General features: G+C 40.8%; 2 protein-coding genes across 3 annotated transcripts; both read right to left on the minus strand.

Moving 5' to 3' along the window:
- Nucleotides 1-23: 23 nt before the first annotated feature.
- On the minus strand, nucleotides 24-3,328 carry hmgn2 (high mobility group nucleosomal binding domain 2). Its single transcript, XM_027019901.3, has 6 exons — nucleotides 3,168-3,328; nucleotides 1,945-1,980; nucleotides 1,751-1,780; nucleotides 1,567-1,617; nucleotides 1,177-1,239; nucleotides 24-644 (listed from the first exon to the last, which is right to left on the minus strand). The coding sequence occupies exons 1-6, from the start codon at nucleotides 3,180-3,182 to the stop codon at nucleotides 609-611; spliced, it is 231 nt and encodes a 76-aa protein (XP_026875702.1). The 5' UTR covers nucleotides 3,183-3,328; the 3' UTR covers nucleotides 24-608.
- Nucleotides 3,329-4,014: 686 nt separating this feature from the next.
- Nucleotides 4,015-10,724, minus strand: dhdds (dehydrodolichyl diphosphate synthase). 2 transcript variants are annotated; one of them, XM_035526677.2, is made up of 9 exons: nucleotides 10,662-10,724; nucleotides 10,136-10,198; nucleotides 9,563-9,679; nucleotides 7,521-7,663; nucleotides 7,318-7,434; nucleotides 6,988-7,089; nucleotides 6,755-6,869; nucleotides 5,678-5,785; nucleotides 4,015-5,034 (listed from the first exon to the last, which is right to left on the minus strand). In XM_035526677.2, the coding sequence occupies exons 2-9, from the start codon at nucleotides 10,196-10,198 to the stop codon at nucleotides 4,792-4,794; spliced, it is 1,008 nt and encodes a 335-aa protein (XP_035382570.1). In that variant the 5' UTR covers nucleotides 10,662-10,724; the 3' UTR covers nucleotides 4,015-4,791. The 2 variants fall into 2 exon arrangements, with proteins under 2 accessions (XP_035382570.1, XP_035382569.1); XM_035526676.2 differs by having other exon boundaries at nucleotides 10,659-10,697.
- Between the last annotated feature and the right edge of the window lie 2,352 nt (nucleotides 10,725-13,076).

Genomic DNA, 13,076 nt, shown 5'->3' on the forward strand with positions numbered 1-13,076 from the left:
AGGTCTACCAAGCAAAAGGGACATTCTTTTGAAATCCTTATTTTATTCAAAACCATTTAAACAAGTCATTTTAGTTATCACAAAACATCCTTCCAATATTGGAGCATATAACTTACAATAATGGCATCTAAACAGATTTCTGAAAATGCTTTAATCTGACGTGAATTTATTCATGGTTGATTTCCAATTGAATTTTTAGTCACCATTTGCTTTAACTGCCTTATAAGGACATACTAAAATTAATATACAGTATTTTAGTAGGTATACAAATAAAAAAAGAAAGAAAGAAACCCAAAACATTTTAAAAACACACTATAGCTGCCTTATGAGAATGTTTGGTGCTTAAAATATTGTAAAAAAAAATAAAAAAAAAATAAAAAAAAATATAGGACTATCGAAACATTCATAAGTTTAAAACCAATTTAACTAGGAAAACCATTTTGGCAAGATATGGGTGGCTTAGTTGAAATTGGGATATAAATGGATATGAAAGCGAAAAAACAATTTAACTATAAACGATATTCTTAATATAAAACTTGGTAAAAAATAGTTGTTTCAAACTGTACAGTCACCAAGTACACAAAAGAGTCAAACTTTTCCTTTGCTTTTCATTTGGCATCTGCAGTAGCTTCAACCTTTTGTGCCTAAAACAAGAAAACAAAATCATTAAATAAAAATGTGAGAACAATTGTCATGCTGACATTAGACATGCAAAATCTTTAACTTTCATACTCCGTTATGCACTGTACAGCACAGCAAAAAGCCCCGTAGTAAATTAACAATTAAACTGAACAGGGACTTTGCAGTATGGCTTTCAAATTCAGTTATTAAGGATTATGAGGTTTTGTCTTAAATCATTCTAAAATGCTAAATGACTAACACAACAGCTCTCTCACCAGTGAACACCAGCTACTGGGCCAGTTAGTAAAAACCTAATTTGTGTAATGCTAAACGGCTTTGATTGACACTAGCCACTGACATTAGCCTTTTATGGAGGAGTGCTTCGTTAATGCTTGGACACCAAGACAAAAAACTTAATCAGCCACCAGAGTAGTGATTTGAGGTCAAGACACTCTATGCCTACAGACCCGAGTTCCTTGATTTGTGTGAGGCAGATTGAGGATTAGTAGATGATTATAGTATGATTATGATTATAGTTCAATGTCTCTACCTTACCTGGTCTGCCTTAGCCTCTCCATTCTCAGCAGGGTTAGCACCCTTCTTCCCTTTGGCTGTCTTCTGTAAGTCCAATCAATATACAATCATTAGAAAAATATAGATTTTTGTCTTGTTGTAGGACCTGGCTTACATTTACTTAAATACTAAAGCAAACTGCTGACATTTTTTGATTAATAGGATTAAGCTTGAGGGCTAAAACAGCAAGACTAAGCAATGATTATTACCATCATCTTTGCGCAATGGCTATTTAATTACACACAGAACTCTATAGGGGTTTAATATAGAAATATTTTTATTTGAATGTATCTATCACCCCCTACCATGGTATACTTTGAGCTTGCACAATTTAAGGTTATCTGCACAATTTAAGGACTGTTATCGTCCCACCTTGGGGGCAGGTTTCTTCGGCTTTGGGGCTGGTTTCGGTGGGGCAGGTTTCTACAAATAACGCATCAGTGATAAATGAACAAACCAAAATTACAAATAGCCCATACAGGCTCAATTAAAATCTTATCAAATAGCTGATTTTAAAACAAGTATCTAAATTTGAATTTATTTCACAGTGACATACAGCAGACAGTCTTGCAGAACGTCTTGTTGGCTACAAAGGAAAAAAGAAATTATTTAGAAATCACACTGGATGCTATTTATGCATGCATGCAGAGGAATAAATTAACAAGTACGTCGTTATTCATTATAAAATAAATAAATAAATGCAACGATTAGTAATGATTCACTCAACACTGAGAGACGTGAGACACCAACCTCTTCCTTGGCTTTGGCAGCCTTGTCCCCGTCGAGCTGTGCATGAAGCAGAAACAGTAACGTTAATGTGAACTCTCCAAATCTAAAAGCCCAAACGAAGGGACAATTTGTGAACAAATGGAAATCGGTCGTGTTTATTCGAAAAAAAGCGCGTGCCTTGAAATAATCACTTTTACGATGGCTTTCGCTACTCTCGCGTTTGATATTTTCTGGCCGATGTTGTTTTCGAGTCATTTTCCCGCCCTTATTCAAATTCAAATCTGGGGGACGTGTGGGCGCGCGACGCCTCGGCGCTTCCTTTGGTTCAAGTGCATCAGTGCGCGCCTACCGAACTAGTCACCCAGATAAACAGCTCGTTTCTGCGTTTAACCAACGTTTAAATGTGCTACAACACACGCATGCACTTTACCAGCTACCAGCTAACTGGCCGTAGATTTACGCGTATATCAAACTGAACTTTGTTTTAAAATAAACACGTAAAAATAACCGACGAGCACATTTTCTGACGTTCAAGGCGCAGGTGCTCGGCGAAAATGGCATTTCAACGTTTCACCAAGAGTGCAGTTGCACATCAGCCTTACGACAGGACCCGATTACCAAGCGCTGTAAGCAGCCTACATGAACACAGCCTGGAAGGTCCGTCCGCATTTGGCGGCATTCAAAACACCTCGCAGCAAACAGCTCGTGTGCCTTATAGCTGTTCGTAGCAGACGTTATTTTTAATGATCTATTTTGGTCGCATTAAATACTAATTTTAGAAATTATGTCATGCAATATATTATTAAGTAAAATGATCCCTGGGTCATTTCTCAAAGCAGGCTCTGCACAGCAGCATCAAAGGTGCAAGCTAACCCGAGTTATGTGACAGATGACGTTGCGCCTGCTGGAGCGCCTTCGACGTCGGAGGAATTACTCAAACTCCATAGCTTTTGCAGCTCGCCATAAGCCTTTGATTGATTCTTTTCCTATTTTCGATCGGTACAAATTATTCACAAAATACCGCAAGGGCATTAGACTGCTGTTTTCATTTTTTTTTATTCTGTCAAGCCTCTTGCAAATTCGGCGTCACTGGATGACAAGTAGTCTGACAGCTTTGTCTGAAAGCGTTTGACCGCCACTCGACCACAACCCTTTTGTGCAACAATAAACGCCCATCAAGAAGTTATGAAAACACTATATATTTTTCTAAAGAGGCAATTTGTTAATAATATATATGATCTTACCTTTCTTTTAGGCATTCTGACTTTTTAAAAAAAATCTGAAAAAAATGGAAAAATCCGTGTATTTTTCTAGATAAGGTTGCGATAAGTAACTATGTTCTGCGCGCCTGACAATGCTTCAATACAATAACGGCTGTAGGTTTATTTAGTTTTTATATTGCAATATAGGGATAGAAACCGGTTTAAACCAGATTTTACATATCGAGCTCAGACATTGGGTACAAACAGTGTCACATGCTTTGGGCGTTGCTCAACTTTTAAAGAGACATGATCGCCGTGACGCTTTAAATGCAACCTTCCATCAAGGGGCGCTGTGTCTTCCCCAAGTTCTGGGATGTCATAGAAAACCCGAGCCTCTCTTATACACTCACCACTTTTTTTAAGACATATCTTCCGTGTTCGCTATAGAATATAGATACTGAATTATAAACCTACTCTCTCTGGACACTTAGGTACGTTTATAGATTAATTTTAGAATAGCAAAGGTAGAGACTGTAGGCCACCTGTTAGCATGCACAATCATCCATTCAGCAGTTTATGTGCAGATGACCAAGGTCGAGTGTTTCTTATGCACCGGCAGTGTACTGTATTCAGAAAGAGAAAATTATGCATATTCAAGCAGAGGCTGGAACTTTGCATCTACAGTGACTGGTAAGCATTTATGAGTGGTTACCAATGGAAGCTAAAGACCCAGTGAATTTAACTCCCAATTTGCTTCCCGGCCCTTATGCAAGCGTTTTCCAACCATTACTGGCTTTATGACAACACATACACTTACTAGATGAAATCAAACTTATTTTCTTGTAATGGAAATGATGATTAGGCATGAAACTGTAAAGTAGTCAGAAGCTCGATTTTCTCCATTTATTTTGTAATATATTTGTCTTTATATACACAGACACATCAATATCAAGAAATTTGCTCTTTAGCCCTTTGAGGAGTTTCAGCACACTCGGTTGCTCAGAACGTCACATCGGGTGATGTTACAAAGGCATTGAGTCAGTCGACAAGTTTGCTACTCTACAACCATGTATTCCCAAACCTCTCCAAAGGGTTAAAATATAAACCTTTTAATTAGCGCTGTTCAATTTACATGCTGAGCAGTATCCAGCGAAACATCTAGACCTTTTCCAGAACTGCCATTAAGACGACAAATATAAATAGTCCGTTGCCCCATAAAACTGGGTACAGCATCTAAAGTATATACAAATACGTAAATATAAAGAATTTTATACTTCATGGCTTCTGAGCCCTTTCCATGTAGAGCAGGGGTGACCACATACAATCTGGTCCTGGGTTAACAATATTGCCCGATGTTTTCTTTACTCCGATGTAGCCGACACAGCGCCCGGAGCATTTAATGAGCTGACGGGTTGACCCAGTCACGCTGTGAGGAGCAGGAGCAGCAGCATTTCAGGACCAAAATTTCAGTAGTACAGCTTTCAACACACCGTCCTGCAGTTTCAGGTGTCCCCTAGCCCAATACAGTGATCCAGCTCGCGAAGGGCTCGACACTAAGTGAGGGAGATAAAAGGCATGTTGGAAATAGGGACGACTTGAAGGTGCAGAAGGTGGTGGGATCCCCAGGGCTGGAGCCAAGAACCCCTGCTTTAGGAGAAGAGAGGCCCTAAGCGAGCACTGTTGGACCACTCATGTGATCGAAGAAAGCGTCTCTTTTCTGCTGCAGCGTGCACAGGAAGCGCCGGACCCTCTCCTCGCGGCTGGCCGCGTAGCGGAGCAGGGCAGTCTGCCGGGCTTGGCTGTCCACGGGCTTCCCGTTGCTGCGATGATGGAGGAGCTCAGCTACACATGAGCGGTCCGCCTCCAGCTGCTGCATAGCTTGGCTCTCCCTGTGCAGCTCCCAGGCCTTCTGCCACACACACCACACAAAATAATTCACTGGTCAACCAGTGCCCACATTCACAGTGGGTTCACTGACACAGTTGTGTGAACTGCATCTAGATGTGCAGATTCAGGTCCATTCATTTAGCTCTTTATTAGGAACGCCAACCTTTCGCCATCAGTCATGGTAAACGTCAATGGAAACAGTTACAGCTGCAATCTATAATTAATCGATCTATAATTGCCATGTACAGTTGAGCAGTTCCTCTCCTCCCTGTTCTCCACTGGTTGGCCTGTGACCACTGCTTACTGGATACCATCTGGATCAGTTTCAACATATCAGTGACACTGGAACATCACTGGCACGGCAGTGGGTGTTCTGCTGGTATTGGTGCTGCTGAACTGAGAGTGGTCTGCCGTCCAAAAATATCCAGCCAACAGAACTGACCATGGATGAAGAACCAGCAGATACCTAACGCAATGTGTGCTTGGATCTGTAACAGTTCCTCTGACTGGACATTTGTAGATGGCACATCATGTGTTTTACAGCCCTTTTACTACTGGCTATTAATGTGGCTGGCCAATAACATAAAAATATATACAATGGAAAACAACTGGCTAAATAATCGGTCCCTCGGATTGTCGCTTGATGTTACGGGATGCCAAAATACCTGAAGAGACGGATGATTCAGCTGGTACTGTAAAATAGCTTCGCAGAGGTTCCAGAAGGAGTATTCTGGCCACAGGACCGACTGGAACACTAGGCAGGAGTGAGAGGTCTGGGGACCACAGTGATGCAGGAAGACAAATTACTAAAGACAGTTACAGAAAAGTAAAACAAGAAAAAAAAAAATAAGACAACAACAAAAAATCCACAGCCACTGTTTCCATCCAGAATCCTTTTTCAGCAGGAAGAGTCACACCAGCATGGTTGCAGTGTCACAGAACAAACAGCTCTTCTCCTGACACAACTACAGCAACAACAGATAATCAAATTACTGCAGTGAGATTTCCATAACCACAAAAGAAGCGCTTTGATAACCTGAATCAAACTTTTAACCTGTGTTATGGAACAAGTCTCTAAATAAGAACTGTTCACTTTCCAATGCATCATCTGCTCGGATAAACTAGGAATAGACAGGATGCGTGATTTTGGCAAAAATGCTATTTTGGCTGTTTTGGATTTTGGTGCTGCTGTTAAAAGATGCTGTAATTTTCCCTGGGCATACAGTGACAACACCCCTGCGGGATGGTTACAGGTGAACACCTATGCTTCATCAGACTGCATCAGAAACACATCATTCAAAGCATAGTTTAACTCAACCGCTTTAAAGTCCAACCTAGGAATACCTGCTCTGGGAGAAACCTTTGCAATTAGCTAGTTATATTAAATTATAAAAATCAGGAACTCTGAAAAACCACAAGCAAGATGATATAAACAAAAGTCAATTCACCCGATTCTCAAGAGATTTTCAGTTTTTGTGCTGTGTCCTTCCATAGTCATTTTTTTTCCTGTATTTCTTCCATTTTGGAAAACTTTTATTTGCAGAAAACTACTCCATAAAGTTAGCCAATTAACAACAATCTGTCCAACACAGCAAAAGTACTTTACACTCAGAGGTCAAAAGTTAATAGACTGGCACACCATCATTTAGACTGACCAAACTTATAGATCCCTTGTCTCTAGAAAAGTGTTTATGCACTCTGTCAGGTAAGAGTTTTGTTTGAGGTCCACAGGGTGTCCATACCTGCCACAGTAGGAAGTCACTGAGACGCACCTCCCCGGACGTGCGAATGAGCAGGTCAGGGTTGGGAGATCTGCTGGAGTACAGGCACTGACTCAACAGCGCCTCTGACACATCACTAGGAAAAAAAATAACACCAAAAAAAAACAAAACTCAAAGGCAAAATCAGCAAATACTCAACTCAGAAAAGACCAAATATAGAATTGGACCATGCAAACAAACAAGCTTACAATTACCTAGAGTGTAGCAGGCCCTGCTCGACCCCCCATGCCATCTCTTTGACTGCATTTGCGATTTCATGCCTTGATGTATACGCAAAGCACACGTTCAGGAAACACCTGAAAGTGGAGCCAGACAAAGTAGAAAGCCGTGAATGAAGAACCACCTCCTACTGTGACAGGACTGAGGCTTTTAAAGGTGTTGGGCTTACAGCGAATAAAAGTCCTCGCATGACAAGAGGCTCCTCTGCATAAAGCTAGCTGATCTTGCTAGTTTTCATAAACTGACAGCCTTGTTAACATTCTGAAGTGAAGTCCTGAGTTAAAGTCAAGCAGTGAAATCGTTACTTATTATGCGCTCTGGTGGCCACAACGGATTTGGCGATCAGCCTCTGGAGATCATCCGGCAGCAGCGTCAGATCCCCCAGCACCCGAATGCATACGCCGTGCTTCCTGAGGTTCTCTCTGGAACAAGATGCACACGTCGAGTCATTGCTTCCACGGCCTCGCCGCGCGTGGCCGAAGGTTAGTCGTCTGGCAGCGCGACTCACTGCTCATCCAGCAGACGGAGGAACTTCTCCTTGGCCAGCTGCATCAGGCCGTCCACCTCCTCTTGGGAGCGTTTGAAGTTCTCGATGCTGAAGGCATACACGGTCACCTCGTGGATGTCCAGGTTCAGACACCAGCGCAGGGTCTTGGGAAGATTTGCACAGTTGGGACGGGGGTCAGCATGCACTTACCAAAGTCAAATATGAGTGTAAATTTTGTATTTTTTAGATCCACAGCACTGATGTAGATCCAGCCCTATGCCAACCCGAGAGTTTGTTGCATACAAAGTACAAGAAATGACTATAATAGCAGAACAGAAGCAATAAAGGAACTCAATTTACTGCCAACACCAATTTGAACTTAAAAGTGCGAAGTTGGATTACATAGTGCAGGTATACCGAAATATTGGTACTGATGTCACAAAATAATGACTTAGTCTTAGCAATAACTAAAAACAATAAAAAATGAACATTATAATGCTATGCAAGCAGTAGATGACCTTCTACTGCACTCTCTCTACTATAAGACACAGCTTTAGACCCCCGTGTTTCCTGGATGACTGTAAGCAGGGAAAAGTGGGGAATAAAACATGCCAGCATGTTGCAATCGTTCTCCTGGGCACTCCTAAAAGCATTTGTGGAGAGAAGTGGCATGTAAGGATTTTAAAGTTTTCTCAGTTACAAATAGGGATGTTACAGTTCCGGGTGCCACGGGTAAACACGGCGTATCGACGGTTACCACACCACTTTTTTCAAAATGCTGAAAAAAGTAGACTTCTATACGCCATCTTTTATAGTCTGCCCATTCAAGTTCCTTACAGCAGCGAGCATCCTCCCTTTTGTGCCTTGCGACTCACCAAAATGAAGGCTTGAGTTCACCCTCTCCCTGGACTGCAGACTCTCTCTCTGGACTCCTGAATCATACTAGGGTATTTCTTTTTCTTTGCACGGGGATGCAGACTGCAACGGAATAAATCCTTTGGCTCTATAATCTGCATGTTCGTAACTTTATCATCCACTACAGCTATCAAATTCACAGGAGAACATGCCAACGCTGACTGTAACTAAATGAAACAGCTATCTATTCTTGGCCTAGAGTTGGTGAAGTTAGCTTTATGGCAAAGCAAAATGGCACACTGCTGCACTCACACAAGCCCCAGGTTGAAAATCACACACAAAATAATATTCTCTCTCTCTCATAAGCAGTTTACTGGCTACATTCTTTTAAGTTTGTTCAGACCAAATATTTAACGCTTCATGGATAGTCCATGTAAATATTGCAGCTATTTAGGCACATAAGGTGTATTCACTGTGACTCCTGCCATAATTTAACAAAAAACAAACGTTTGGTCAATCAGCAGTTGTTAATAAGTGTTACCTCAACATGCAAGTCTTTATGTGAACTAACTTTATTTCTTTCACTTTGAACACAAGGCTTATGCACACAACACATTTACTGGTTATTAGAGACATGAAAAGACACTCAGGAAATCTGCACACTACGGACTGCATTCCAGCCAGCAGTGTGTCCTCTGAGAGGGGTTTTATCTCTGGCTTCATCCTCTCTCCCTACCACTCTTGATCAAGCACAGAAAAGGTGAACATGCACAACAACCTTTCTTAAAGAAAGAACAATTTGGGCATTTAATCTTTTTGGTTTATTTTGGTATTTGTTATATATGCAAGGATGTCTTAACAGTCTTTTGTACAGATTTTATAATAGATTTTTCCTTTAAATTTCACCACTGAATTTTGTGTTTTTAAATGGACCATTAATATCATGATACTGCAAGACTGAGTATACAAATAGTTATCACAGCATGAAAGCTTAATACGCTAACACGTCTAATCACAAAACACTGTATAGTATATGAGGCCATTCCCATAAAGAACAATGCTACTACTACAAAGCCAGTATTAAGTCAGCACAGACTAAGAAGCAGAAATACATGATTACAGGCATTTTATCTTATCAAGTGTCGAAAGGGATTAAGCAAACACCACCCATAAGGTTCAGTTGATTAGCTCTTGTGCAACATACTCACTTCAGCCAGTTTGTCAAAGCCCTGAGTGTGGCCCTCCTGTCTTTCCACATGTCTCTTACGAGCATAACGTCTATTGCCATCCATAATAAAAGCCACATGCTTAGGCATGGGCCCAGCCTGCAGAAAATCACAACACAGTAAGAAACAAACAAAAAACACAAGCACACAGAAAAAGGCACAAAGTGAAACACAACATAGTAATAATAAGTTACTAGAATTATAGTTAATTATAAGCATTGAATGGACAATGTGCAGTATGCATAAGGTATTGCTCTGAGTCAGGGTTCTTATTAAGACAATCTCTCCCCTGCCTGTTCCTGCTGTAAAGTCACCATTAACTTGACAACTTTCTCATTATCTAATTACTTAAGCTTACTGTGCATAAAAGCTAGGGGGAAAAGTCTATGAATTTCGATGAAAAATTGCTATCCTTGAGTTGCCCAATTTTTTCCACCCTACACAGAAAGTGCGTCTTCTTGGTCTTAACAGAAGGTAAAACATTGCTGTATCCATAAAATCCACATGAATCTTTCTTCCGCCAATGAAATAAACGCTGAAGAAAAACGTAGTCACCTTTAGTATGTTGGCAAAAAGCCTTTCAAGAAGGTTTAGTTCTCCTTCCCGGATCCACGACATCTGAGTTTACAAATGTGAGAGAAGTGTCTTACAGTTAGATGGAAATAACCAGCTCCACATTATCACGAAGCAGGGCGACCACTGCAGCTAACCAAGCTAGCTATCTTACTGTTGCGTGAAAGAAGGCATTTCTATCCCGATATTCGCGAAAAAGGTAATTTAGCTAACTAGGTGGCGAGTGTAAAGTAATTTCTGGCTGTAACCTACACTATCATGAGTAGGGGCGGGTTGGTATGGAGCCAGTTCACCCAGTCAACAGCTAAGCTAAGATAAGCTAAGCTAGCGTCTACAGAGGCGAAGAAGCGTGTACAACACCCCCCAAAACAGCAAAACACTCTGAAAAGCAAAACGAGTGTGAGCAGGTAAATGAAAACAGAGACTTTCATTCAAACAAACATCGACTGCCCCAGGTCTGCCGCTGAATGACATTAATTTTAAACCAAGAGAAACTCCAACTCACAACCTGGACATAAGATGACGTCCACTTCCTTTCTACGGATGTGACGTCAAAAATAAACGTGACTACTTTCAAATGTGTTGTATCTTTTAGAAGATGAAAAGAAATTAATTTTAAAAAAAACCACACACACTAGTATTGGCATATATGCATATTGTTAGCTAGCTATCATTTTCTGAATAAAACACACTGTGAGCATGTGCTCCGCCAGTTCATTTGATAAATACACACCACCGGAAATAAATAAGAAACCACTACAAAGTGATCAGTTTCTCTAGTTTTACAATTGATGGGTATGTGTTTGACCAGTCTGAGCAGTTTTGTTTTATTATATAAACTACTGGCAACATTTCTTCCAAATAAAAATAGTGTAGTTTAGAGGGGGGTTTTTTTGTTTGTTTTTAATGAAAATGACCACAAATAATACAAAAGAAAACAAGCTCATTCATTTATAAACACAGTACTAATATTTCAACTTATGATGAGTCAAGAAATCAATATTTGGTGGAATAACCCTGATTTTTAATCCCAGGTTTCACACGTCTTGGCATGCTTTCCACCAGTCTTTCACATTGCTGGTGCGTAACTTTATGCCACTCCTGGCACAGGAATTCCAGTATCTTAGCCTTGTTTGATGGCTTGACCATGTTCCTCTTGATCACATTCCAGAGGTTTTCAATGGGTTTCACGTCTGGAGATTAGGCTGGCCATGATAGGGTCTTGATCTGGTGGTCCCTCATCCACACTTGACACTTAATTGACCTGGCTGTGTGACATGGAGCATTGTCCTGTTTTTATTTAAAAAAAAAAAAAAAAAAAAAAAAAAAAAATCAGAATTGGGGAACATTGTCAGAGAAGAAGGAAGCAAGTTTTTTTTTTTCCAGCACAGTTTTGTACGCAGCTTGATTCATGTGTCCAAAAAGACAAATCTAGCCGATTCCAGCTTTGCTGAAACATCCCCTGATCCTGCACCAAATTTCACAGTGGGTGCGAGACATTCTGGCTTGTAGGCCTCTCCAGGTCTAACCATTACACGACCAGGTTTTGGAGAAAGCTGCAAATTGCACTCATCACAGAAGATGACCTTACTCCAGTCCTCTACGGTCTAATCCTTATTATCTTTTATAAACTTCAGTCTGGCTCTTCTATGCTTCTCACTGATGAAGGGCTTTTTTTCTAGCTTTTCACGACTTCAGCCCTGCCTCCATAAGTCTGTTTCAAACCGTCCTCACTGTGCAATTCACCCCAGCAGCCGCATGCCATTCTTTTTGTAGGTCACTTGTCCTCTTACGGTTGTTAAGTGACATCTGAATGAGGTGGCGATCATCACGGTCAGTGGAGTCAGTTTCAGCCTCTGCCATTCTGTAGCTGTTGTCCCATGTGTTTGCTTACATCTTGAAAATTTCAAACACTGTATTTCATAAGAACAAGGTCAAGCAGCAATCTGATGCACACTGTATCCCTTTGCCAATAAAGGGACAAGTGAACATTTCCTTTCAACTTTTTTGTCTAACTATTTTGACTACACTTACTTTTCAGGTAGTCCTTCACACAGGTGTGAAAAAAAATGCTGTAAACTAAGAATCCTTTCAAAAATGGAAGTGTTAATAGAATGCAGTGAACAAACAGAAGAGAAATCAAATCCACATTTGGTGTGACCACCCTTTGCCTTCAAAACAGCATCAGTTCTTCTAGGTGCACTTGCACGCGGTTTTTGAAGGAAATCAGCTGGTAGGTTGTTCCAAACATCTTGGAGAACCAACCACAGATCTTCTGTGGATGTACGTTTCCTCAGATCCTTCTGTCTCTTCATGTAATCTCAGACAGACTCAATGATGTTGAGATCAGGGCTCCGTGGGGGCCAGACCACTTCAAGAACTTCTTGTTCTTCTTTATGCTGAAGATGGTTTTTAATGACATTGGCTGTATGTTTGGGGTCATTGTCCTGCTGCAGAATAAATTTGGGGCCAATGATGCACCTGATGGTATTGCATGATGGATAAGTATATGCCTGTAGTTCTTTATCTAGGAGTGCCCTTGCTGTTGCAGTATAACTACCTTGTGTTTTCTCGCTGTGTGCAGACTTACCATAGCCTGTGCCCTGTGCCCTGTGCCCTGTGCCCTGTGCCCTGTGCCCTGTGCCACAAAACTGTCTTCACAACCTCACCTTGGTAGCAAAGGTTGGCTGTTCCTCACCCAGTTTTAAGCCTCCTACACAGCTGTTTATGTTTCAGTTAATCACTGTGTTTCAACCTACATGTGAAATTGATGATCATTAGCACCTGTTTGGTATAATTGGTTGATCATACACCTGACTATAATTCTACAAAATCCCCGACTTTGTGCAAGTGCAAGTAAACATTGATGCTGGTTTAAAGGCAAAGGGTAATAATACCAAATATTGATTTGATTTTGATTTTT

The sequence above is a fragment of the Electrophorus electricus genome, chromosome 1 (genome assembly GCF_041902795.1).
Source record: "Electrophorus electricus isolate QZ-2024a chromosome 1, ASM4190279v1, whole genome shotgun sequence".
Taxonomy (NCBI): Eukaryota; Metazoa; Chordata; class Actinopteri; order Gymnotiformes; family Gymnotidae; genus Electrophorus; species Electrophorus electricus.

Bases quoted from the DNA above. Each gene is read 5' to 3' on its own strand.
- hmgn2 (XM_027019901.3), bottom strand. The intron at 1,781-1,944 runs GTTGGTGTCTCA...TTTCCTTTGTAG, and splicing joins CTGCCAAAGCCAAGGAAGAG to CCAACAAGACGTTCTGCAAG. The intron at 1,240-1,566 runs GTGGGACGATAA...TTGGACTTACAG, and splicing joins CGAAGAAACCTGCCCCCAAG to AAGACAGCCAAAGGGAAGAA.
- dhdds (XM_035526677.2), bottom strand. From the start codon at position 10,198: ATGTCGTGGATCCGGGAAGGAGAACTAAACCTTCTTGAAAGGCTTTTT. The intron at 9,680-10,135 runs GTGACTACGTTT...GATTTTCTGCAG, and splicing joins TTTTTGCCAACATACTAAAG to GCTGGGCCCATGCCTAAGCA. The intron at 7,090-7,317 runs GTAACGATTTCA...CTCCACTTTCAG, and splicing joins GCCACCAGAGCGCATAATAA to GTGTTTCCTGAACGTGTGCT.